Here is a 27,856-nt window from a genome sequence, read left to right on the forward strand (position 1 = left end):
GAAAAAAGTGTAACTGTAAAATGAAGTAATACATACAACAGTAAATGATTATGTTATTTTGTTCACCAACAAATCAAAAGACTAATTGGTCATTTCTCTCATCACTTTTTCCATGTCAACCAATGTTAGGTCAAAACGGCACAAAAAAATCATAACTTTCTTACTGTCAAACATAGTCATAATTTATACACCATTAGAAATTTCTTTTAAAGTATTTTAATGATGTACTAACGAAAATTTTTTTTATCAAAGATAATTTTTTTTTCGCCTCCCTATCTATAGGATTTGAGTGCACACTCGTGACGTCACACAGAAATTCAGTGAAAATCTGACCGTTTTGGATGCACAGAAAAATTATGTCACAAAAATATCAATTACTAAGTTATTCTTGCAAATAAAAAAAAGAATAATATATTCATTATCTATAAATCAAAACACATATTATATCAAAAATTGTCAAAACCATCGGAGTTTCCCTTTAACAGAAATGTAAGTGAATAAGTTATGTACAATAGGACAATTAATATGATTTTTTTCATCAAAAATTTCGAACATCTGAGCACCACAGGTTGACATGAGTAGGAACAGGAAAAAAAAAAAAGAAAAACTGCAACAGATTTTTTTCCATTCATGAATGTTTAACGTTTAGGTTTGGCGAATTTCAAAACTACGCTCAAGCTATCATTTTGTGCATACACTTTTAATCTCTGGATTTATCAATAACAACAATTATGTACACACATATTTTCAATCTCTAGTGGTACAAACAATCATTTGAACACGTGATTCAATCTCTAGTGGTACAAACAATCATTTGAACACGTGATTCAATCTCTATTGGTACAAACAATCATTTGAACACGTGATTCAATCTCTATTGGTACAAACAATCATTTGAACACGTGATTCAATCTCTATTGGTACAAACAATCATTTGAACACGTGATTCAATCTCTAGTGGTACAAACAATCATTTGAACACGTGATTCAATCTCTAGTGGTACAAACAATCATTTGAACACGTGATTCAATCTCTAACGAAAGAAACCATCTAAACAAATGTATGTCAGGACGTGACCGTTGGTTTCTCTTGAAGCTGAACAACTTCTTCGTAGGATGGGGCTGGATACGAAATAGCTGGCTCCTTTCCAGGATATGCAGGGTCTTGATATTTTAGTGTAGGCATCTGCCACTCTTCACCTGTACCGTTCGAAACAATGAGATAAGATTGATGTGCCGGATTATCTATAGAAGAATATTAAGAAGAAAAAATATTAAACAAGGAAGTGTACAATGTATATATAGATTAATATGGATACAAAATGTGCAGAAATACATTTACTCGTGTACCATCTATCTTTTATATACGGTGGCTGAGCGGTAAAGCGCTTGACTTCCGAACCGGGGACGGGGGTTCGAATCCTGGTGAAGACAGGATTTTTAATTTCGGGATCTTCGGGCGCCTCTGAGTCCACCCAGCTCTAATGGGTACCTGACATTATTTAGGGAAAAGTAAAGGCGATTGGTCGTTGTGCTGGCCACATGACACCCTTTTTAACCGTAGGCCACAGAAACTGATGACCTTTAAATCATCTGCCCTATAGACCACAAGGTCTGAAAGGGGAACTTTACTTTACTTATATATATTTGATTAATGTGTTCAACAGAGTAACAATCTATAATTCTGAAAGACATCAAACATGTAGTGGCACAGTCGATCTGGTTGTGGCTTTTCTGTCAACACTCGTAAGTTTCCCTTGAAATTACCCTTTATTTTTTTAATTACTTAATCCATCTCACATCTCAACACAGCGATTAGAAATGTCCTTATGTCGTAAATGTTAAGAACATTTGTATTATCCACTAAAGAGAAAGACATTTATTTCTTTTTTACATCAAAATACACAACGTGCTACGCGAATACAATTCAGTCATCTTTGGCACAGTATGGAGACTACAATGTACTCTACGTCCACAATAGAATAATATATTACAAAATATAATATTAGTAAATTGTTTCTACACGAAAAATGCATCGCGAAGTTATTGCAAATTAAAATCAATCATTCAGTAGAAATAATATTATCATTAATCTCAATACATAGAAGAGAAATGAAAATCGGGCATCATGATATTTTAGATCATTCAAAGTTCTGAAGCTAAAGCTACGTTTTTCTTTTTCCGAAAGTGAACCATCTAATTTTTTAAATTATCTATAATAATAGGAAATTAAATGAAATTTTATTTAACAAGGGGCTTAACCTCTATATTTCCTTGTAAAGAAAATAAAACCAGGGTTATGATCTTTTTGTTCCCATTTGGTAACAAGAGGAAGACAAAAGAGATGGGAAGACATCAAAGAATGGGCAGGTCTGCCTTTAAATGAAGTTGTATCCAGGGCAAAGTACAGTGAGGAATAGAGAAAGGTGGTTGACAGATCTTGCCCCAATGGTTCAACAGGGAGAGAACAAACTGTAATAATAAATGGCTCTAAATCAACACCGATAACAGTAAACTCAGGTGTACCTCAAGGAACAGTCTTGGGTCCACTACTATTTTTAATTTACATAAATGATTTACCAAATTGCATTACTTCAGGAACAAAAGTCAGATTATTTGCAGACGATTGCATAATATATAGAACAATAAAAACAACACAAGACACAGATATTTTACAAAGAGAATTAGATGAATTACAGAAATGGGAATCAAATTGGAGCATGTCTTTCCACCCAGAAAAATGTCAGTTGCTAAGAGTAACAAAAAAACTAAAACAAATTAATTCCACTTATCTTATTCATGGCAAACCAGTAACACAGACTAAAAACGCAAAATACCTAGGTGTTATAATAAATGAAAAACTGTCATGGAATCCACATATTGATGAAACTACAAAAAAATCAAACAAAGCATTAGGATTTATTAAAAGAAATTTCTATAAATCAAATAAGAACATAAAACTAAAATGTTATTTAACCTTGGTTAGGCCAATAATAGAATATGCATCCTCTGTTTGGGACCCCTCAACTCAAGAAAACATTAAGAAACTAGAACAGACACAAAATAGAGCAGTGCGATTCATAACAAACGAATATTCACATTTGACTAGAGTAACACCTTTAGTAAAATCACTAAATTTAGAAAGCCTTCAGGACAGAAGGCTCAAAAGTAAAGTAGCAATCATACATAAAACACTGAACCATAATCTTCAAATACAAAAACAAAATTTAATAAAATACTCTGAAAGACACAAAGATAAAGGCACATTCCTCGTCCCATATGCTAGGACAAATTTGTACAAATACTCCGTCTTCCCTAGTGCTATTAGAGCATGGAATGGGTTGCCTGAGCTAGCCAGGAAAACCAGTGACTTGGCAGAATTTAAGTCATTGGTTGATATGCATGACTAAATGCATGACGCGTAGGACGTAATCATCTTCTTTTTTGAAGTAACGTCTGTATTATATAAGATAAGAAGACTAATCGATTGGTAAAGGTGAGAAATTAATGTATTTCGTAAAACATTTTCTAGCCTTGGTGATAATTACATTAATACGTAAGCAATAAACTTGTAGATAATTGTTTTTCTTTAAAGTAGGTAAAGAATTATTTGTTATCGTGTTGCCAATTTATTTAATTTTGTAGGAAGAATAAATCTTTTTTTTTTGTTTCTCTTTATTACATGTAACATTTTATTAATTTTGAATGTATGGATAAGGTTAATAATTATTATTTAAAAAAATATAAGTGTACGCTAAATAAATATATGGAGATGCTGTGGCTGAGGGGTAAAGCACTTGGAACCCAAAGTCCCGTGTTCGAATCCTGGTGAAGACTCTAGGTGGATCACTTCGAGGTGCCGATTTTGAGTTTATGTTTCCACACAAACTGTCTTTGTAACCTTTTTTTTTTTACCAATCAAGACTCTTGCGACCTTTTCTGTATTCGTAAAATAGGGTGTCATGTGACAAGTTAACGATCAATCGCCTATACTTACAAATGTCAGGTACCTTTTAGAGTTTGGTAAAAGTGGCGTCTTAAAAACCCCAAAGTTCTAAATCACAGTCTTCACCCTATTCCCTTCGGCTCTGAAGTCAAGCACTTTACCACAAAACCACTGTTGATCGTTTGGTGACTTAAAGATACTTAAGTGGTGTGTAACTACTAGACAACTAAACCGATACAGCCGTATACTATTTTAAATTATAGAACTTGAAATAACTTTAAAGTTCTTTAAAAAAAAAAAAAAAAAAAACTAAAATAATTGTATTACAATATAGACAAATTCAACTCGAGATGGAAGAAAATCAGCCTAATAGTAATACTATAAAATGATATTTTTAAAACTAAATCTAACTCACTACAAAACGCACGTCTTTACTGTTTCAAATCTCTAGATCGACTCCTCTTTTTATCATGGATTATGACAGAGCCGCTTATCTTGCACCATTCTATAAGACTCACAATTAATGCCCCCTTTCTTCATTACCTTGGAAACACACACAAACACAATTTTAGCAACCGAAACGCCCATAATTGACGTTAGAAATTAGTAGAATGTAGTGGTTATTTAGTTATCATATGATATCACTTTATATAGAAATACCCACCTGTTGGAGTGATGGGACGGACTTGGGTACCTATTGTAGATGTACTACTCGCTCTTTCAGGATGCACTATGCGATTTCTGAAGCAATACAACTTTTTATAATAGCAGATACCAATGATAAAAAACATGCCTCCAATCACAGAGGGTACCAGAGTACCAATAACAATGGCAGTAGTTGAAGTGGAACTGTTAGAAAAGAAACAAAAGAAAAGAATTGATTATTGATTATTACTATCATATACTATCATTATATCTCGTACATCATCTGTCCTATAGATCGCAAAGTCTGAAAGAGGAGAGGTATTTTTTTTTACTTTGTAATTCATTATATGTCATGCAGTAGTCTTTTTTTTTTGTTGTTTAACTATTTGAGATGTTCCTACATTGAGACGACTTCATAACTAGCAAGCTTTTGGCGTATCCGGTGTACAGAATATGACAGGATTGCTCAGCCAAGTCTTTGAATCAACCATAACATTATGCTAGTGAATTTTCAGTACTGAAGAGTCCAATTTCTGCTTTCTCTTCATTTACTGATGCGGTCTTTGTGTTACCTTAAACCGTTCTGTAGTATCTCAATTCCATTTCTAAGAACCTTCTCTCTAGTTCTGCAGTCAGCGTCTAAAATTCGCAAGCATATAAGAATGTAACCATGACCAGCGCATCAGTCTGATTTTAGTGTCGAGGGCTATGTCTGCTGTGGACTGTGCAATTATGGTCAGTAGACGATAGCTATGAAGTATTTAAAACTACTGACACTTGTCAGTTTTTAAGTGTTTTACTGATCGCCCTTTTTAAGCCGTGTTGGCTAATGGTCCTAATTTGTGTTGTTTTTTTTTTTACGTCATTGATTTGCATACCATATGCTGCAGAAGTCTTGTCTATGCGCATCACTACATGCACTATCCTATTTGGTTATAGAGTGAAGTTTCGAAAAAAAAGGTGACGTTTTCAGTTTTAAATTATTCGTTTTTAATAATAATACACAGTCAGACCAGCGGTGCGCAGGTTGAACTTACTTCAATGTCTACGCTACTTGGTAAGACGTTCAAGGATACTGGAATTAATTTTGTAAATGGCGGATAAACTTTATAGTAATGATAAAGAATGTCGTTTTTGTAAAAATTCGTGTGAAACAAAATGAATGTAGTAAAAAAACACATTTTTCTTTAAAAAAACAACAACACTCGACTAACTTCTGATACATTGTTAACTTACCTGCAGCAATAGATCACGTTTTCATCCCCACAGCAGTCATCACTACACTCTAACTCTGTATAGCTGTCAGAGCTTGAGTCACAAGTTTTACTTCTAACACGTTGGGCTGAAAACATACATTGGAGCTATTGTTTTACGCTTCTATCTACATTCCACGGTCTTGAATATACAAAGAACAAGGGAAACACAAAAAGATACTTATAAAAAAAAAGACAATACCTTTTTTACAACTTTTAGAGCGTTAATATTTTTCTCTTAATAAAGAATGGAACATTATCTACCCCGCCCCATCCCCCTTCACCGAGAAAGAATCCTGGTTAAGTGAAAGTAAGCTAAAAATCTACTAGAGTTTATAATATTCCATTGATAGGCCTTTAGATCTTAACTTTAAAGAAGATGCGCAAAATGGTCCTGAACAATAATATTCATTAAACTCTTGAATGAATGCGGAACTACCTGAAGACATTTAGTCGGTTCAAGAGAAATATTTTTCTAGTTCTCTAACCAAATTTAAATTTATTTTCTCTTTTATACTTTGAAAAGTTATAACGGTCAAGCTAGAGTTTCCCAGTGTGGCCAACGAGCTAATAATTCCTTTCGCAACGATAAACATCAACTTTCAAATTACTAGGAAAATAGAGCCGTTTTCGAGATCAGTGTCCAGGTTTTTTTTTAGTTTACCCACCCAGAGGTTATCACGAAAGTACGAGTTGATTAAGAGATATTGTGCAAAAAAAAGTATTCTGTTTAAATCAAGTAAACACCGAGATTGTTTCCCTAAGAAAGCTGCAGTATTTAGAGAAATGATTTTAAGCTACTTACAGATTCTTATCTAATATAAGTTATTCCAGAATTATTTGTTTTTAAAGAATAACTCCAAACTCTATGTGAAAATGACATATCTTATCTTTATACAAAATATTTAGATCTATATTATTCATTACATATTCAGCATAAGGCTATTCAAAATAAAAAATGGCAATCATAAAGGGAGGGTAATGGATTGCATATGGCGTACTCACCAGAAGTAGAAAAAGGAAGTCTGAAAGTGCTATGGCGTCGGGTGATTACAGATGCCCAACCTGTGACCGCAGTTGTGCATCAAAGATTGGCCTCTATACGGTAGTCACATGAGAAGTTGCAAGGGGGAATTTTTTTTTTATTTTAACCTGTGACGTGAAATGCCAGACATATTCATTCTCTATATTTGTGTACAAAGTAACAGGGGGGGGGGGGGAGAGCTAAGCCTAATCCGTCCAATTCTTACAGAGAGAATACTTTTGGCCGAAATATCTTTTCATAATATTTCAACGTATTTAGGTCATTTTGAAATAAAATTCAATAATCACACAAAGGGATGCAATGCCGTATTTAAGCAAGTGGAGGCTATGTGCAGTAATTTCCCTTTTTAGAAGAGTTGAAAATGCATTTTTATTAATTTGAAAGTATTGAAACATTAAACTGCATCTAGGCTACTCAATCATTTAATTTTGTAGTTAGTGTGAGGTCCTGGGCTGCGGCACTATCTTAAATCTGGCCTTGCTGAGGAGTAAGTACTAGATTTACTTTTGGTAAAGGCTATTTCTTTGAACACATAGGCGTCGACGCTAACATGAACACACTCAAGGGTTCAAATGTAAGTCTACTCATAGCCATAGATTATGTCTTCTAATTAGCCTCGTCCCTCTCATTTGTCTGCGTATAATTTACTTATAATGAAATTAAATGCTAGAATTATTGTGGTTGCATTCCCATTTACTCCATTGAATATTTTATCACATTTATTAACAGTGATTCAAATAATTGAAAGCTACCGTATAGCTTCTTACCAAATACAATGATAAGCCACAGTCCTAGAAAAACAGACTTCCACATACTTATTGAGACACTTGAGTTCAAGCAAGCCTTGATCTTTTCACACCCATCGTTCTTTGTCAACACAAACTTTCTGCACGCAGAAATGAGAGAGTGTGTCTTTGGTTGGTTGTATGTGTGTAAAACTGCCCGGACGTGTGTGTGGTCGTTAAGGTGTAAATATAAGAATCTGATAATACTCTATTTTTAGCATTACCGTTTATTGATGACGAAATCAATACTTGTCGTTCAACATAATACGATGACGTTTTCTGTCATTCAGTAGCTAGTCCCATGACAAGTTATATAAGGAAACAAGTAAAAAATATTTGTGGTGGTGAAGGCTAAACTAGATCTAGCAAAATAAAGTTAAAATATCGATTTATTGATTGTCGGAATTTCTTCTAATCAATAATAGATAATTTGGGCCTACGCTTTGCTAAAAATGCACTCTAGGTTCCCTTATTACTGTCCTATTCAATTATACTTTAACGGGGCCCACAGGGGGAAAATGAAGGCCGAAGTCTTTTTATTTTTTTATAAAATTTTTCTCTTTAAATAGAAAATATTGTTAAAAGCAAGCATTTTCAATGTTTATCTACTCAATATACACATATTAATTTCGAGAACCTGCATATAAAAGCATCAGGAATTCAACAGCATTATTGACATTCAGAAATAGTAGAAAAACGTTACTGAATGATATATGACCTTGTGTCTGATTTTTTTTTAGAGGACATAACCAAACATTCTTCTAGCCCCCTTTTTCTGCTGAGCTGTCAGCTCTTTTGCAGACTGTGCCAAGGAAAAATTGTGTGCCGTTTTCTTCAGTTGTCCAGCACTACCATACAGGGTGTTGGTTATGTTGGGCTGTAGTGGTAGTAGGGTCTGCCTAAGATGGATTAGGAATGGGCATTCAAAGATTATATTGTTTACGGTTTCATAAGGGTGGGCGCAGTGTCTACAAAGAGGGAGTTGTATGGAATTTATTTTGTTAAGATGGTAATTTAACAGAGCTGTGTGTCATGTTCTTAGTTGGAAGATTGTAGATTGCTCTTTGCGAGGGAGAAAGTTAATACTGTCCAGTTTGTTAGGCATAGTCATTTCTTTGTGGATGACTCTGCCTGTGTTTCCTGTTGCCCATTGGTTGAGCCACTCCTCTTTGTGGTTGTTGATTAACTTTGACCTTAGGGTGAGGTCGTTAACAGGTCTATCTGGTTGTTCCATAGATTATCCTGCCTTTGATAGTTTGTCTGCCTTTTCATTTCCCATGATGCCAATGTGTCCAAGGATCCACTGTAGTGTGATATTGATATTTAATTTTGGCATCATCTGATGGATTATCACAGTGTTGTCAACTCTCTTGGGCTGTTTTTAGGTGCTGCTTTTAAGTACTTGCAGAGTTGATTGGGAGTCTGTAAAGACAAAAATATCTGATGTTGATTGTACTCCTTCATAAGTCCTATAATTTGTTTTCGACTGTCTGTAATGCTAAAGTAATTGCCTCAATTTCGGCCTGGAAGTTTGAGCAGTAATCGCCACAAGGTGCGTTTCAAAGTGTTTATTTTTGGAAAAAAAGAACAGAAATAAACCAGCATTGATGGTGGCTTTGAAGGCCAATCGGTCGGTATATATATGGATAGCTGTTTTTGGGTGATTTGTGATTTGTTGATTTGAGGCACATCGGCACAATTTAGGCCATGTCGTGCCTGCAGTCCCTTAAGGACTACTATCTCTCTAAACAACAAGGGCCAGATTCTATACAGTCATATAATTAAAATTAAGGTCTATTCACAGTTAAAATAGTAAAGGTAGTAAAAATTTAAATATTTGGTAAAAATCTAATGTAAATAGTGCATGTTCACAAATTCAGAAATCAGATCTTCGTAGATAGCCCCACTTCCCGAATAAAGCCCAGTACCTTCCCAGGGTCGACATTATTAAATAGTGTTTTTAGATTAGTGGCTCTAAAATGTTTCGCCCTGACATCCTGGTATCTGGGGCAATCAACGAAGATATGTTCCACGGTGAGGCGAGAGTCACAGTACTCGCAAAGTGGGGGCTCCTCTCTCTTCAGTATAAAAGAGTGCGTGATGTAGGTGTGGCCAATCCTAAGTCTGGACATGGTTGTGCTACCACGCCTTGTCAGACCCTTAGATGTGGGCCGCCACCTGACATCCGCCACAATCTGCCTGAGTTTACTGTGAGTCTCAGCCTCCCATCGGTTCTGCCACTCTCGATAGGTGGCAGAGGCAATACTTTGTCTCAGGTCCGAGTAGGGAATTTGGGTTCCTGACACCGCATGATTTAGGGCTCTCTTTGCTTCTCTGTCTGCGGCTTCGTTTCCCTCAATGCCAACATGGGAGGGGACCCAGATGAAGGTGACATCCCTACGGTCGGCTGTTATTAGGTCCAACAGCTTCAGGCTCTTATGTACCAATGGGATGTCAGTCTTCATCCGCCCCAAAGCTTGCAATGCAGATTTGGAGTCGGAGCAGATTATAAATTTACTCCTTTCTGATGCTTTTACGGCCATAAGTGCAAGCAATATTGCGTGCAATTCGGCCGTAAAGATGGAGCAGCCATCGGGGAGTCTACGGGAGATTGTTTTGTTCCGAAAGGAGGAGGCACACGCGACCTTTCCCTCCATTTTGGATCCGTCTGTGTAGATGGTGCCACAATCTCCGTAGCTCTCCTGCAGTTCCCTAAAGTGGACTTGTAGTATGCTTGGGTCTGTATTTTCTTTTTTGAAATTAAGGAGGGATAAATTTAATTTAGGTTTATTCATTAGCCAAGGAGGATTCTGAGGGGTTTCTATTTTAGAGATTTGGTCAATGGGTGGGGTTAAATTTTGGATGGGTTCTCTCATTCGAAGGCCCAACGGCTGTATGACGTTAGGCCTTCGATTGTATAATTCTACCTCTGTGGGGTTAAATATGGAGTCAAAAGCAGGGTTTGTGGGGTTGGATTTTAGCTTGACTATATACTGCATTGCAAGCTTTTTCATTCTTATATCCATGGGGAGTTCTCCAGCCTCCACATGGAGACTTGGGATAGGTGATGTACGAAACGCGCCGAGACAGAGACGCAGGGCAGCATTTTGTATTGGTTCCAGTATTTTTAGGTACGACTTCCTTGCTGCTCCATATATTATGGATCCGTAGTCTAGCTTGGATCGAATTAGACTCCGATAGAGCAGCAGCAAGGTATCTCTGTCAGCTCCCCAGTCCGTATGGCTGAGTACTCTTAGTATGTTTAATGACTTTTGGCATTTCTTCTTAAGTTCCTTAATGTGGGGGAGAAAATTAAATTTGGAATCTAAGGTGAGGCCTAAAAATTTTGTAGTTTTCACGACAGGGATCTTCTTTTTGAGTATAAATAGTTCAGGGTCTGGGTGGAGCCCCCTTAGATTACAAAAATGCATACTAACTGTTTTGGAGTCAGAGAATTTGAAACCATTATAGTTTGCCCAACCCTGAATTTTGTTTAAACATAACTGTAATTTCCTTTCTAAGGTGTTCATGTTTTTCCCATAAGTAAGAATGACAAAGTCATCAACATACAAAGAGCACTCTATGCCAGGGGACAGCGCATTTATGATGCTATTTATTTTAATGTTGAACAGGGTGACTGACAGAATGCTGCCCTGGGGTACACCCATTTCCTGGTCATGAGTGTCAGAAGCGGAGTTGCCCACTCGGACCTGAAATTTTCGATCTTTCAGGAATTCCTCCACAAAACGGGGGAGGTGTCCCTTAAGCCCCATAAGCGCCAGGTCACGTAGAATGCCATGTTTCCAGGTTGTGTCATAGGCCTTTTCTATATCGAAGAATATAGCTACTAGATGTTCTCTTCTGAGTAATGCATTTCTAATATAAGCTTCCAGCCTTACCAGGTGGTCAGTTGTTGTCCGCCCCTGCCGGAATCCGCACTGGTAGTTTGAGATCACTTTATTCCTTTCCAGGTACCAGACCAGCCTACTGTTAATCATTCTTTCCATGGTTTTGCAGATGCAGCTTGTTAGTGCTATTGGTCGATAGTTAGCTGGGTCAGAGCCGTCTCTTCCCGGTTTAGGTATCGGTATAACTGTGGCTTTCCTCCAGCTGTTTGGGAAAGCGCCTGTTTGCCACACACAGTTATAGACCCCTAGTAGGACTGCCAATGAGGGTTCGGGAAGGTGCTTGAGGAACTGGTAATGGATTTCGTCTTCTCCAGGCGCTGTGTCATGTGACTTGTCCAGCGATTCCCTCAGTTCCTCAAGCGAGAACGGTTTGTTGTAGTCTTCATTGTTCTCTGACCTGAAATCAATGGGGTGTCTTTCCTCCCTGGTTTTGACTTTTTGGAACTCTGGCGTGTAGTGTGCAGTGGATGATTTTTCTGCTATTGAGGATGCAAGGCAGTCAGCTATTTCTCTGGGGGACGTGACAGTTCGTCCTTGGTTTTTCAAATGCCCTATTGCATTTGATTCTTTCCCTTTGATTCGCCTTACTGCCTTCCAAACCGCTCTAGCAGAAGTTTTGGCATCCAGACTGCCGACAAAACTTCTCCAGGAATTCCTTTTGGCTGACCGTATGGTTTGTCTAGCCTTTGCTCTAGCTATCCTGAATAGCTTTAGGTTTTCCTGGGAAGGATTCTTTATAAATGCAGCCAGTCGTTTTTTCCTATCACCAATAGCACTTTTGCAAGCTGTATCAAACCATGGTTTGCTAGGCCGTTTTGGATTTGCAGAGGTTAGGGGTACAACTTTCCTGGCTATACTTAGTAACTTGCTAGCAAAGGTATCAGCTGGGTTCTGTTCATGGAGGATATTTTCTGTGATATCCTCAGAGCATCTTTTTTGGAATTGTTCCCAATCGGCCTTATTCAGTTTCCACCGCTGAGGTCGTCCCAATGAAGGGAGATTGTTAGTAATGATGATTGGGAAGTGATCACTTCCCCGTAGATCATTGCTAACTGACCATTTAAAATCGTCCAGAAGTCCGGGGACGCATACGGTGAGGTCAATGCATGTGAATGATCCAGTTCCTGGGTGCAAGTAGGTCGGTGATGCATCATTAAGTATGCATAAATCATGTTGGAGGAAGATATCCTCCAGCATACGACCTCTTGTGTCGGTATTGTTGGATCCCCACATGGTGTTATGGGCATTGAAATCCCCAAGGATTAAATAAGGCCGGGGGAGTTGTTTCAATAGGTCCTCCATGTCTGTTCGGTTTAATGGAGCGCCTGGTGGTAGATACAGGCTGCAGCAAGTGATAACCTTGTGAAGGGTTATCCTAGCTGCTACGGCCTGTAGTGTGGTCTGTAGTTCTACCCTCTCATGGGGGATGCTATCCTTCACAAGGATACAGACTCCACCTGATGCTCTCTCTGCATCCTCAACATTCTTGGTGTAAGCACGGTAGCTTCGGAAGCTGATGCAATCTTTTAGAAATGTTTCCTGTAAGCAGACAGCTACAGGAGTCTCAGAGTCCATCAGTAGCTGCATTTCCTCGTAATTGGCCTTGAGGCCTCTACAATTCCACTGTACAATTCTGGAATCCATGGCTTATTCTAGATGACCTACTTGGAGCTATTTGGCCTTGGGAGGCCCCCGGAGGGGTTTCCCTTTATTCCAGTGACCTTGGTATTTTTATTCTTGGGTTTGGATGGAGAGGAGGACAACCCCCTTTTGGGGGAAGTCTTTCTCTCTGGAGAGGGGAGATCCCTCTGGTTAGAGCGGAGGTTATTTCCTCCTCTCTCACCTCGGGCATCCTCTCCGCTTTGATTTCTCCCCTTAGGGAGTTGGTCAACCTCTAACTCAGTAGAGGTTGGGGTGTCTGGCTGGGTTCTCTGAGGAGAACCTGTGTCAGACATGATGTCTCCGGGTTCTCCCGGAGTATTGGTTTTGACATGCTGCTCAGTCTCCATGCTCTCATCAGCGAGCACAGAGAACCTGTTCTTTAGCATGACAACAGGGCTTTCTTGTTTCTTCAGAGGTGTGTTCTTTGGCGGTGTTTTCTTCTGAGTTGGGGGAGGAGGAGGGGGTGGTGGGGTCAATGTGTCCGTCTGTGTGGCTATGGATCTTCCTTTCTTAGCAACAGCCTGGGCGTAGGTCTTTGTCAAGCCGAATTGGCCCTTGGGTAGGGCCAGTACAGCCGATTTCGCCTGGCTAAAGGTACATCCGTTTCTTGCCTTGAACTCCTGCACGGCAACCTCCTGTTTCCACACAGGGCAGTCCTTGGAGTAGGCTGAGTGGCCAGCTTGACAGTTTGGGCATTTGAACTGGGCTGTGCAGCCCTTGTCCTCATGACCCTCTCCAGCACATCTGGCACACACAGTGTTCCTCATACAGACTGCCGCGCCGTGTCCATAACCCTGGCACTTAAAGCACCTCATGGGGTTAGGTATGTAGGGCCTCACTGGAACTCGTAGGTATCCTGCCTTCACATACTCTGGCGGTGTCCTAGTTCCGAATGTGAGGATAATAGTGGCGGTTTTGACCTCCTCACCCTCCCTGCGCCTGGTAATGCGCCGGGCATGGGTGACTCCTTCAATGCCCTCCACTATTTCCTTCTCGGAACATTCCAGTAGGTCCCTAGAGCTGATTACACCTCTGCTGGTGTTCAGACTCTTGTGTGGCATGACTTCCACTTGGAGTTCACAGAGTCTTCTGCATCTTAAAAGCCCATCAGAGTGTGTCTTGCTGTCTACTTCTACAAGGAGTTCCATTGTTTTGTGTAGCTTAGACACACTCTTGGGCTCTCCCACTACTGACTTGAGTCCCTTATAGATAATAAAAGGGCTCAACTTGGTCAGGCTTTTTCCCTCCTCTGTGCATCTAACCACCAGAAATGATGGCCAGGTGGCACAGCTTTTTGGGACCTCCTCTTTTTTATCGTCAATTCGTCGTTTCTTGCCCAGACATAGGTCTGGGGCAAGTAGTTTTGTGTGTGTTTTTTTGTCCATATATATTTTGGTTAATTCGGCACCTGTGCTCCCCACCCGCCATCGAGTCCAACAAGGGGACGGGCCATTCGGATGTCCAGAATGAGCCCGCCAGGGCTACACAGGTGCTATACTCAGTCAGCTGCTACATCGGACATGTGTCCGATACAGCAGCTCCCTGATTGACCCTTCAGCCACCGCCCTCCAGCATAGGTCGACGACCTATGCTGGTAGCTCGGCATGACCAGCCGGTTGACCCAGAGCGGGCCATCTGGGTCTCAGGTCTAGGGGAACTTGGAGCCAAAGTATTGTGTTGTTGTGGTTTATCCTCAGATAGCCACCACTCAAACACCAGGATCTCTTTATCCCCCCTTACCCGTCGCAGTCCACGGCAAACGGACTGGTCTAGGACGTAGTGAGAATTTAAAGTTAAGGAGACAGTGTGATGATCAATGAAGGCAGACTTAGGAAAAGAGGAGGCAGACACAATGATAGAAAAGAAGTAGGGCACTTTTGAGCTCCAAAAGTGCTAAGGAAAGAGGAGCGCAGTTTAACGTCATGTCTCGGGACGATGCTGTTTTTGGGTAGCTTTCAATTGTTTCGAGCGTGCTTACTTTGAACTCCAGTGGATTTGATTCTTATGTTATTTAACAAATGTGTTTTAATGGTTGGTTGTTTGTATTGTAATAACTTAAGTGAGGCAACTCAACGAGGACATAGACGTTTATTTACATAGAGACATGACAAACACAAAGGGCATCTGCCTTAAGTACAGCATCTCCATATTGGCTCTCTACTTGGGCGGAAATCGTTAGTCTCTTCATGTCAACATCCTGTTCTAGTTTGGTTACTAGAAGTGCGCATCTCTGTACTAGCTGGATGGTGGTGCGCATGGCAAAGTCATAACATTGCCCCCGTCTTAGCACTTTTCGTCCCGAAAAGAAACACTGCAGTGGTTTTGACAGTTCAGGTGGAGGTCGATCGGTGGGAACCACAGACGTTAGAGTGTCTGTTGCCCACAAAGCCATCTGCACAGTTTCCCGAGGTCGTCGCTTCCTCTTCTTCCAGTTGGCCAGTCTATGCTTGAGACGATATCGTGGTCGCTGCTTCGACCTCATGACGATAGTCGCTGATGCCAGCCAGCTGACACAAGGAGAGTTAGTGGAGGTCAGGGTTGCCAGCCACGTAACACAAACGGATGTTGTGGTGATCACCGTAAATTCCAGGTTTGTTGTTCTAAGACGCTGAGTCAGCGGACCTTTTCCATGGATGTGTTGTGACACAGTTGTAGGCCTACAGCTAGCCATGGTTTCAAGCACATAGTCTTTCTCAGCTTCATCTGTAAGGTATGCCCATGAAGCATCCTTGTAATGTTCATCCATCACTACATCAGGTTTCGCTGGGATTAATTCACCACCGTTCAAGTCATTCTCACTGAAGTGGGCAGAAGTACACATTTCTGTCAAGTTCAGATCTTGTAGCTGGGTTTCTTGGCATGGGCACTGTCCCCGCAGGACGCCGCATACACAGTTCATGTCAATCGCCTGGATGCAGTTGCCAAGCATCGAGTTCTCTCTTATGCCGCTGCCAAAGTCAAATTCGTTGTTTCTGTCTCGGCCATTGTTGGGGCCCGTATTCGCAATTTCCCTTTACGACATCAAAGGCAAGGAATCAGAAACGATCTTGAGGCTTTCATGGCTTGAGTTCTTATGAAAGGTACTGACAGATAAACAGAGGTCTTTAAGGTCCACAGCAGCCAGCTTGGACGCAGACCCAACGTTGTCTTGATCTGTCCGGCCCGTTGCATGTATACCAGGAACAAATACTTCAGGCACATAACAGACTTCTCTAGTTTCTTCATTTGTTTCTTTTCTTTCAATTCTGTATATCCCATTGCGATCGTTGTCACGTTTCTCGCCATGAAAGTCATCCCCGCCAGACTTGCCCACAACACAGTCACAGACAGCGCTCCAATCCCCAGCGCCTCCATCACCACTGTTTGTGCAGCCACAGTCCTGACCAGGCAACTGCTCCTTCCCTCACGAGTTTATTCCTCCTTTTGCTAGCGACACAATTTTATCACTTTGGTCTATTTGGCCTTCTACTTGCAATACACTTTCATCTACCTTACTCCCATCCTGTTAATTTGTTCACGCATTGCAACAATTTCTTCCTGTATCTTGTCAAAGAACTCAACAATCCCAAGTTCAATTTCAAATGTGTAGGTCTCCGGATCTTCTTCTTCATCGACCAAGGCTTGCCGCAGACGATCCGTGAGCGTTTCCCTGCTACCGACGGGTTTTAAACCATGGTCCCGAAGCTCTTGTCGTAGCTCTTTAATTGAGAGCTGATGTAATAGCTTCAAATATGTCATTGTAATCAAAGCCTACCTCCTCTCGTTGAGTTGCCTATAATCCCACTTCTGACAACCAATTGTAATAACTTAAGTGAGGCAACTCAACGAGGACATAGACGTTTATTTACATAGAGACATGACAAACACAAAGGGCATCTGCCTTAAGTACAGCATCTCCATATTGGCTCTCTACTTGGGCGGAAAACGTTAGTCTCTTCATGTCAACATCCTGTTCTAGTTTGGTTACTAGAAGTGCGCATCTCTGCACTAGCTGGATGGTGGTGCGCATGGCAAAGTCATAACAGTATTTAAGTCCGGGAGTTTTGTTTGAAAACCTGGTAATTTTTTCTATGTTATTGAGTAGGTGGTGTTTTAGGGCTAATTCGTCAGTAAGTTGAATCAGAGTTCTTTGCTTTTCTTGGTTGTTTTTCCCATTTCTTTATGTTAGTAGTTAATTTGGATGATCGTCCTCCAACCCTCTGTATCTCTCAATAGCTTCTAATACTGCTCTGTTATGCCTTAACTTAAGAGGTTCAATATTGGAGTCTATTTCACAGGCTGCTGTGGGAGTAGTTCTCATACCTCCACTAATTAGACGCAAGGCTTGGTTTTGGATTGTGTCTGATGATGACTGATAGGATTTGTTGGCGGCTACTTGTATGGAGAGACAGTTATTCATGACATATCTGACGTATCCAGTGTATAACTGTCTTAAGGTTTTCTTTTCAGCTCCCCAGGATGTTCCTGCTAGGTGTTTTATTATGTTTAATCTTTGTGATGCCTTTTCTTTTAAATCTGCCATAAAGTGTTTTAGAGACAGTCTTTGATCTAGTTTTACACCAAGATATGTTGGATTTTCTTCTTTATTTATTGGCTGTGAGTCTATTTTTAGGATGTAGTTCCTTGTTGCTGTTTTGTTGCTATTGCTAAAGATTGAATAAACTGACTTTTCTTTGTTTGACCAAACCAAGCATATGCTGACAGCAATTCTAAGAGACTTAATTGTTGTGGACGGTCGTTGACCTGTAGCACCAAACTGCTGGTAGACAACTAAACTGCTGTAAATGTGTTATATTTTAACACACCAAACTTGAAATAACTAAAATAACTTCTTTGTTAATAAAAGTAATGATAACTTTTATTACAATTATATACAAAATCAACTTGAGATGAAATGAAATAAATGTAGTAGACTTCAGTAATAATATAAAATGATATTTGGAACAAAATCTAACTCACAACAAAAACACGTCTTTTCACTCTGGCATTCTGGGGGTCGTCTATCCTACCCAAGACAGCTCACAACAATGCCGCTAATCTTGCATCATTCACACTACGTAGCCACCAAGCTATCGCTAACCTCTACCCACCGTCACCATAGAAACAGACACACACACACTGTGACCTAAAGAGGATTCATGAACCAATATGAGTTCACATTACCTAGTAGCGGGTATAGCTAAAAATATTCAATTAGAATTATAGCTAGACTTAGGTACTTTAGATCAACAGATCAGTGTTAAAAGTGCTGGCACGTTCGTCCAGAGGTGTGCTGGTCCCTTCTTGTACTGCCTAGGTTATTAGGTATAACCTCCAGGTATACAATTCAACTAATGTATGCAACAAAAGACTTTACAAAGTCGCAGGTAAACATATTTACAAAGTTTATTTACACGAGAAAAATAAATGGCCATCAACTCACTGGCCGACACAACAAAAAGTAAACAAAAGATACTCAAAAATAATATGGCACACAGCCCTAGTCATATGTTACATTATCGTCACATTCTGGTTATCAAAAATAAAGGTCACAGGCCTCAGGTCAACACATGACCACTTTTGACCACTGGGTTACAAACTTCCGGCTTACACAGCCAACTGAAGGTCACAGGCCTCAGGTCGAAACACGACCACTTTTGGCTACTCTAGGGTTACAGGCTTCAGGCTTACACTAGCCACTTTAAGCCAAAAAAAAAACAACAAAATGGTCATGATGAACTATAGGCTTCAGGGAAATCTATGAGCCTACAAGCTTCATACTATTCATAGAATCCCACCTATAGCCATCCGTTTGGTAAAGCCCATCTGATGATTCAATACAGGTTGAATCCCTCAGAGACAAGGCTATAAAAATATGTCACGTTTGGGAGTACCCCAGGATGCAGAACATCAGGGTAAAAAAAATGTACTGCCTGGAAATCATTTGGGGCTATATCTATTAATAAATACATTATATAAAATACAATAATACTAAAGACATACTTAGCCCAAAGATCTCCAGAGCAGGGCACACTTCTCCGAGTACCCCATGACACACGACCACTAACAGAAAAAATACTATACACAACACAGGTCAAGTGGTCAAGCTGGTAACTCAGGAGCAAGTGGCAACTAATCACAGTGTGCAAGGCCTTTTATAAACTACATAAGGGGAATCACTCCTAACTATACAAGTAATCAAAAATAGTTATTTCCCTATTATGTCACACACACACACACACACTCCAAAGCAATAATGGCGATTTTTTATTTTTTTACATGCTGTGTGTATATTAAATCGGAACGTTTGTTGTTGTTAATTTTTTATTTGTAGCTGTAAAACAAATATCTTAAAGAACATTTGGTTAAATCAAATAGGGTTGCTCATTGAGCGCTGGCTGAGTGGTACAGCACTTGGGGTCCCGAGTTGGAATCCTGGTGAAGACTGGGCTTTTTAATTCGAAATATTTAAGGATATTTAAGGCGTCCACACAGCTCAAATGTGTACCTGACAATAGTTTGGGCAAAGTAAAGGCAGTTTCACATTTATTCAGATGTTTCTTGAGAGTTAAAAATTAGTACAACCTAGTTCGATCCAAACCATCTATAGAAGTGGTTCCCAAACTTTTTTGTCTCGTAGACCCCTTGTCATGTTTTCTGGTTTTCGGTAGACCCCCTGTTTAACTTTTATTGCATTTTTGCAATTCATCAGCTAATTTCTAACTCTATTGAGTCGAAGAGTGAAAAAGTAATTTAAAGCTACATTTTAATTTATAGAGAACTATCTTTTGTTAATGATAAAATTCAAATTTAAACCAATTGAAATAACAGTTAATATATAAAGTATTACTGGAATCACCAAACACACTGGAAATGTTATTTTTTTCAGTTTCATGATCCGTTCCTATGCATATAATGTTTCATATAGGAATTAGTTGCTCTATGAAGTAGTTCTTCAAACATTTAATATTAATTAGGCCAAATTAGCAACCACTTGTTTAACAAGGAAGGAATTAATGAATCTCAATTTTAAATAATCAACACTGTAAAAATCTACATTTCTTTTTGTTTAACATTAGTTACAATTAGACATAGTTAAGCTATTTAAATAAGTGTTGAAATTAAATTTCAACCAATTTTTCATTTGAATAGAAAGATAAATATTCAAAGGATTAACGAAGTTGCAAATCATATATTAGTGTAGGAAATAATTACATTAATGGGATGTGAAAATTAAAGTCACTGCTTAAATGAAATCCATTATCGTAGACCCCCGTGGACATCTCATAGACCCCCATTTTTTGTCACTTTCATAGACCCCTTGGAAGTCTTCGTAGATCCCTGGGGGTCTATATAGACCACTTTGGGAATCACTGATCTCTAGGAAGCAAAGACTTTGGAACCAGTTTTCAAAACCTTCAGCTCACCATTTAATGCAGAATCAGATTCGGAACCAAAGAACCTCCAAATAAATTATCAACTTTAAGAGAAGTTCCAGTCAATTCTTATGTGAAAGTGCCAGAAGCTGTTATTTCCACACTTTCAATCTTAAACTTTATAGAAAAACAAGGTTACAAATGACAGTTTGTGTGGTCCACCCAGGCAGGTAAAAAGGCAGGTTTCAATATATTCAGAAATAATGAATTTCTATCAAAGGCAAATGGCAGAGATAACCCAGGCAGGCTTCAATATTTTCAGAAAGAACATCCAAATGAAATTATTTCAAAGACAAATGAGAGATAAGAATGGAGAAAGTAGGTTAACAGATCTTGTGTAGTGCCCCAACGGTCCCGCGGATCAAAGAATATGTGAAAGTGAATGTAAATTTAGATGTGAACCTGGCCTAACTAGTTCCCTTTTTAAACCTTGTGGCAGATGATGTAAAGTTCATCTGTTTTTGTGGCCTATCGTTAACGAGGGTGTCATGTAGCCAGCACAACGACCAACCGCCTTTACTTTTCCCCAACTAATGTCAGGTACCCATTAGAGATGAGTGGACTCAGAGGCACCCAAGGTTGAAAATCCCAGTCTTCACCAGGATTCGAACCCAGGACCCACCCAGTTCGGAAGCCAAGCGCTTTACCGCTCAGCCACCGCGACTCCCCTGGTCTAACTGATGTCTTATATTTGATCTAATTGTTTTGAAAAGGCTCAATCTCTTATTCGAATCCTCAAAAAAAAAAAAAAAAAAAAAATTCGACATCAAAAAAAAATTGTTCAGGAAAATGAAGTTCACAAGATTACTATTCGATTTATATTAGGTCTAACTTACAATGCATACTAATTAGCTTTTTCTCTTTAAAAAACTGCTTGCATAACTGATTTTAAAAAATTAGATTTTTCGATTTCAGAAAAAAAAAGTAGCCGTTGCATTAGAACTTTGAATGGTCTAAAATATTGTGATGTCGGATTTTCAATATCTTTTCTAGTTTACGAGATCTAAACGGGACGGATGGACAGACGAACAAACGGACAGACATTTCGCACAAAACTAATAGCGTCTTTTCCCCTTTCGGGGGCCGCTAAAAATTACAGAAACGATAAAACCAATAATCAATGTCATAATGAATTCAATCGTTTCACTTGAAGATTAACAGCTTCCTCGTAAGATGGCGGTGGAAGCACAACATCAGGCTCCCTTTCTAGATAAGCTTGGTCTTGGTAGTTGTATGGAGGCAGTCGGTATTCTTGATCAGCTATGTGCAAACCAATAGGACAAGATGGATACACAGGAGACGCTGTAGAATACAAGTTTTAAGAGAAATAAATAGTACAAGAAAGCTATGATAGTCATATGGCTAAATATGAAATATAAGACACAAACAAGGTTACAAAGACAGTTTGTGTGAAACACAAACTTAAAATCGACCCCCGAAGTGGTCCACCCAGGCAGGCTTCAATATTTTCAGAAAGAACATCCAAATGAAATTATATCAAAGACAAATGAGAGATAAGAATGGAGAAAGAAGGTTGACAGATCGTGTGTAGTGCCCCAATGGTGCTGCAGATCAAAGGTTAGGTGCAAGTGAATGTAAAATTAGATGTAAACCTGGCCTAATTAGTTCCCCTTTCAGACCTTGTGGTCTATAGGGGAGATGATGTAAAGTTCATCTGTTATTGTGGCCTACGGTTTACGAGGGTGTCATAAAGTAGCCAGCACAACGACCAACCGCCTTTACTTTTCCCCAACTAATGCCAGGTACCCATTAGAGCTGGGTAGACTCAAAGGCGCCCAAGGATTCCGAAGTTGAAAATCCCAGTCTTCACCAGGATTCGAACCCGGGACCGTCGGTTCGGAAGCTAAGCGCTTTACCGAGCCTCTCCTGGTCTTAACATAATGTAATTGTTTTGAAAAAGCTTAATCTTTATACGTATTCTCTATAGTAGTGCATGAAAAGAAAAGTTGAAGAAAATGACGTTTATAAGATTACTATTTGTTTAAAATTAGGTCTAATTTATAATGCATACTAATTAGCTTTTTCTCTTTAAAAAACTGTTTGCATAACTAATTTTAAAAATTAGATTTTTCGCTTTCAGGAAAAAAAAAAGTAGCCGTTGCATCAGAACTTTGAATGGTCTAAAATATTGTGATGTCGGATTTTCAATATCTTTTCTAGTTTACGAGATATAAACGGGACGGACGGACAGACGGACAGACATTTCGCACAAAACTAATAGCGTCTTTTCCCCTTTCGGGGGCCGCTAAAAATCAGGCTAAGATACAAAACAGACAGAAATACAAACACAAATGTGCTATTAATCTTTGTTACATTTGTTTAATGTGTTAACGTAATGGCGTCTTTTTATTTTGAAAAATAGTAAACTTGGAAAAAGCTTGACAGATTATCAACATATAGCATCCAGTTTGATATATATCTGTGATCTTCTTTAATTGTGCGATTTATTGGCACTTTAATAATAATTTTTAATTTAGAAGCAGAGTTAATATTTCCCAAAGTTTTGCAGCCGTTAAGAAAAGTCTCTATTGTTTAGGACTTCTTTAATACTTTAAGAGACATTGATAATTATGTAGAACGTGACAGTTCTTAAAGTGTTCTTTTTATGCTACTCTAACTTTAAATAGGCCTAACATGCTTGAAATACAATAAAATGAGACATACAACAATTTAATAAAAGAAAAACAGGGGGAAAAACAAGATGGTATTGATGTCAGAGAATTAAGAACTCTTTAACAAAGAAAGAATTGGAAGCTTAGCTAATTGACAAAACGTGTACAGATTTCATCATTCAGTGAAGATCTTTGTTATATTAGATCCACTTGCACACAGTAGATGTGGGTGTGTGTTGTTAGACGCTTACGCGCAGTGTCTTGTGCAGATAAGTCAAACGAAGTAACACGCAAAAAATCGAAAGATCAACAATACCAACGTGGTCGACGTTTATTTAGTTCGTCCATCGTGGTTCGATGATGACCACTTTTGTCATCCAGGGGGATGAGAGCTTTGCATTGGGGTTTTGTGCCTCCTCATGTAACTGATGAGACCTAAGTGAGCCCGGAATGTTCGTCTGCACACTGGGCAGGTTATTCCAGCTAGAGCTAGTGTCATTGGCCTTGTTGGTGTTTTTTCTCAGACCTAGGTGCCTGCTGTTTTCACAGATCGCTAGCTTCTAGGGTTTTGTCCCGGCTCTCCAACCTATTTTTTTTTTCAAACTTTGGATGATCGTTGGAGCATAGCAGAAGCAGTTAGGTATCTCGATGCTCGGTGCCAATAATTTATAGCGGGTCAGACAGTATATGACATCATTATCAATCCGGATAAAATGGCGCTAACTAGATTTGTGTCAAACTATCATAGAAGATAACAAGAGTGTTTTGTGAGTCAGCTAACAGTTACAGTTGTTAAAAAGATACTGACCTGTCTGAGTCGTTGAACTAACGATGTTGACCTGGGTACCTATTGTAGACATCCTACTGTCTGTTACAGGACGCACTGTACGCTTCTGGAAGCAATACAACTTTTTGATAAAGCAGATCACCACACCGATAATAAACATGCTTCCAACAACCGAGGGTATGACACTAGCAATTACAATGACTGCAGTAGTATCGAGCGTGGCACTAGTGTAACTGCTAGAAAAAAAGAGCAAATAATTTCATAAATAATAATTTTAGTTTTAAGTCTATACTAAAAATAACTTTAACATCTGCTTCGACACTTCGAATATTTATTGATGTTTCATTTTAATAGAATTAACGCCAATCGCCAGCAACATTAGCTCTATCTCTCTCGATTTAAAACAAGACAAATTAACTTGGAAAATAGGATTACCAAAGAAGATGCCATGAAAGAAATAGATGCTTCTCTCTTTTATATCGATTTTATCTATATCGAAGACAAGCCTTATATATATATATATATCATGGGCGTAGCCAGGAATTTTTTTCGGGGGGGGGGGGGTTGGGGGGGATTCCCCCCGTGGACAAAAATTGAATATATATATATATATGTGTGTGTGTGTGTGTACATAATTAATCTTTATTACATTCTGACCCTTTCGGAAGACGTTTATTGCTTATTGTAGACTCCACGCCCTTGCTAGCAAGGGGGTCCGGGGAGCTCGCATCGAGCACTATTTCTGGTATTGAAAGCCAACAAAATGCATATTCTGAGGTATCTACAGTGCATTATCTTGCTATTAATAAGTTTTATTTCAAAAACCTGATGTGCTATTCTTACTGACTTAGACCCTTTCGCGCCGTTCGGCGCATTTTCCGGCAAGCTGTTTCCGCAACTGTTATTTTGCGTAATTCATTTTGTCGGAGAACATGTCCCGCAAAACCTCATGCGATGCTCTGTCACAACCTTACTAAGGATTCGACTCCCAGTTCGGCATAGGATTTCTTTGATTTAGACCCGATCTCTATAACTGACTCCTAAAATCTGTCTTAGCCATCTTTGTTGAGCCACATTTAGTGTTTTTCAATTTCGGCAGATGACTATTCACACTTTATTAATGGACCCCAAGCCACTGGTGGAAATTTGTAACTTTTCTTGACTACGCTCTTGAAATTACATATGCCTGTATTGCGCTTTAGATTTTATATCGAAAAGGAAAGTTTTTTCGTCAAATCATCTGTTGAGGGGTTTTAAACTAAAAAATCTCTGGAGTTTTTTTTTTTTTTTGTTTTTTTTTAATTCAAAACCCCATTTAGCTACGATCATAGAATTTGGTGACTGTAATTTGCTTTAAAATAATATTGAAGAGAGAGGTTTTCAACTCTAAACGCTCTGTAGGTGAATTTTAAACTCAAAACCATCTGGAGGGGTTTTAAACTTTAAAGAAAAAGCCATCTGGAGGAGGGGGACCTCAAAACGCCTTTGGCTACGCTCATAGATTTTATAGTGTATAATTTGCTTTTTTTTTTTTTTATTGAAGAGGTACTTTTTAGCTTCAAACCCCAACTGGAGGGGGGGGGTTAAACTCAAAACCCCTTTGGCTACGCTCATAGAATTTTGAGTGTGTAATTTGCTTTTTTTTTTATATTGAAGAGGGGGGTTATCGTAAATTTTGGATGGGGTTTTAAAATCAAAATCTTCCTTAACCGTGCTGTTGGAATTTGGGGATTGTTGTTTGCATTTTTTTTTGTTTTATAGAAGAGGGGGATTTAACTGCGAAAACCTCTGGTAGGGGGTTTAAAACTCTAAACCCCCTGTAGGGGGTTTTAAACTCAAAGCCACTGGTAGGTCTGGTAGAGGGATTTGTATCTCAAAACCCCCTGATAGGGGTTTTTTAAATCTCAAAACCCCCTGGTAGGGGGTTTTAAACTCATAACCCCCTGGTAGAGGGTTTTTAACTCAAAACCCCCTCGGCTGTGCTGTGGTAAGTGATGATTTAGTATTAAAATCTCACTTAAAATAAACAAAATGAAAGCAAAAATCAGTCACTTAATTCCATTCCCCCCCCCCCCGCAGGGGGGGATTTCATTTCGGGGGGGGGGGGGTTTGAACCCCAACCCCCCCCCCTGGCTACGCCCATGATATATATATATATATATATATATATATATATATATATATATATATATATATATATATATCAACAGGCATTATTATCATGGAAAATCCATTTATACTAAAGAGACACACAAATATATAGGCCTATATCAATATTGGAAGGAAAGTTTGTGTGATGTATCTGAATTACAAAGTGAAAAAAAAAGAGGAAGGGGGGTACTTCTGTTACGCCGTCCTCCTTTAAAATCGCTTTAGCCATGTCTCTGCACATATTCATCTAAAAAAAAAGGGGGGGGGGACTAAATATTTTCAGCTCACCTGGTTCCACAGCAATACTGATTGGTTTCAGAGCCACAGCACTGGTAGCTACATAATATCTTTGTAAAACTTGTCTTGTCATTGTTAAATTCATAACAAGTCACACCTAAAACATGTTTAGCTGAAAATTTAAAAAAAGGATGTTTTTTTTTCTGGACTAGCCCCGATATAAACTGTACATAGAGAAACACTTTTGAATCAAATACAAACTGATTTATAACTTTCAGCTTCGAAATATTCAGCTGCAGTTTCCTATACTACAATAATTGTTTTTCCACAATATTAGGTTTCAAAAAGGTAAACACCTTAGACTGAATGAAAGTATCTTACCGAAACACAAATATTTAGGTGAAATGTATTTATTATATCTGCAGAACTGACATTTTATATAAACAAGTGTCAGGAATTCAGTGGAAAAAATGAGGGGGGGGGTATCTGCTTATGAAATCTCACCATGATTTGGTCATAGAAGCTTTTATTTAGTACAAGCTATTTGCCCGTGGGTTCACACACAGGTGTCAAAAACGCAAACATGAGCACTATCAGGCGTTAAGGTGTAAGTTTTATATATAGATTTATTAGATCCACGGAATGAACGTTGACGAGGGGCTTCGTCATTTCTCTGTTGTTTTAACAATAATGCAGCTAAAAGTGTTCACCTCACTCTGCCTACTTTTCTTTTGAAAAATGTATCAAGCCTATTAACTGTGATTCAGGACGAAAACTACCTTCAAACTTCTTACCTAGAGATAGGTGAAGGTACAGTCCAAGAAAAACTGACTTCCACATAATGATCTTGACATACTGTGGCGTCCCTAGCCAGGCCAACTTTATTTTAGAATCCACCTCGCCTCCATTGTATTGGTCAGCATACACTTTAACTACACGCTAGTGTGAGAGTGTGTCTTTGTATGCATGTGTTTCTGTGTAAAACTTCACAGGCTTATAAGGAATGTAAATATAAGAATCTCGTAATACCCTATTTTTAGCACAACTGACTATCGATTTATTGACTGTATTTTTTCTAATCCATAAAGGTTTATTTAGCTCTAACCCTAAGAATGCTCATTTGGTGGCACAACTAGTATCACAGTTAAGCATTTTTTTTTATTTTGAACGTAAGCCTTAGCACTATTCTCTCTCTCTCTCTCTCTCTCTCTCTCTCTCTCTCTGTCTGTCTGTCTGTCTGTCTCTCTCTCTCTCTCTCTGTCTGTCTGTCTGTCTCTCTCTCTCTGTCTGTCTGTCTGTCTGTCTGTCTCTCTCTCTCTCTCTCTCTCTCTTGATACTGCCATTGTTACCAATGGACCTCATTCACCAATCGTAAACAAACAACACTTA

General features: G+C 38.9%; 2 protein-coding genes across 3 annotated transcripts; both read right to left on the bottom strand.

Annotated features, from left to right (window-relative positions):
• Positions 1 to 659: 659 nt before the first annotated feature.
• Positions 660 to 9,170, bottom strand: LOC106072783 (uncharacterized). Its single transcript, XM_056027751.1, has 4 exons — positions 7,657 to 9,170; positions 5,828 to 5,933; positions 4,611 to 4,795; positions 660 to 1,245 (listed from the first exon to the last, which is right to left on the bottom strand). The coding sequence occupies exons 1-4, from the start codon at positions 7,700 to 7,702 to the stop codon at positions 1,067 to 1,069; spliced, it is 516 nt and encodes a 171-aa protein (XP_055883726.1). The 5' UTR covers positions 7,703 to 9,170; the 3' UTR covers positions 660 to 1,066.
• A 9,441-nt stretch (positions 9,171 to 18,611) lies between these two features.
• Positions 18,612 to 27,464, bottom strand: LOC106072782 (uncharacterized). Of its 2 annotated transcripts, none has more exons than XM_013233223.2 (4): positions 27,262 to 27,464; positions 26,519 to 26,639; positions 24,101 to 24,312; positions 18,612 to 21,961 (listed from the first exon to the last, which is right to left on the bottom strand). In XM_013233223.2, exons 1-4 carry the CDS (start codon positions 27,305 to 27,307, stop codon positions 21,783 to 21,785), a joined length of 558 nt encoding a protein of 185 aa, XP_013088677.2. In that variant the 5' UTR covers positions 27,308 to 27,464; the 3' UTR covers positions 18,612 to 21,782. The 2 variants fall into 2 exon arrangements, with proteins under 2 accessions (XP_013088677.2, XP_013088676.2); XM_013233222.2 differs by having other exon boundaries at positions 24,101 to 24,315; positions 27,262 to 27,457.
• Positions 27,465 to 27,856: the final 392 nt, after the last annotated feature.

This window comes from Biomphalaria glabrata, chromosome 1, assembly GCF_947242115.1.
Source record: "Biomphalaria glabrata chromosome 1, xgBioGlab47.1, whole genome shotgun sequence".
Classification (NCBI taxonomy): Eukaryota; Metazoa; Mollusca; class Gastropoda; family Planorbidae; genus Biomphalaria; species Biomphalaria glabrata.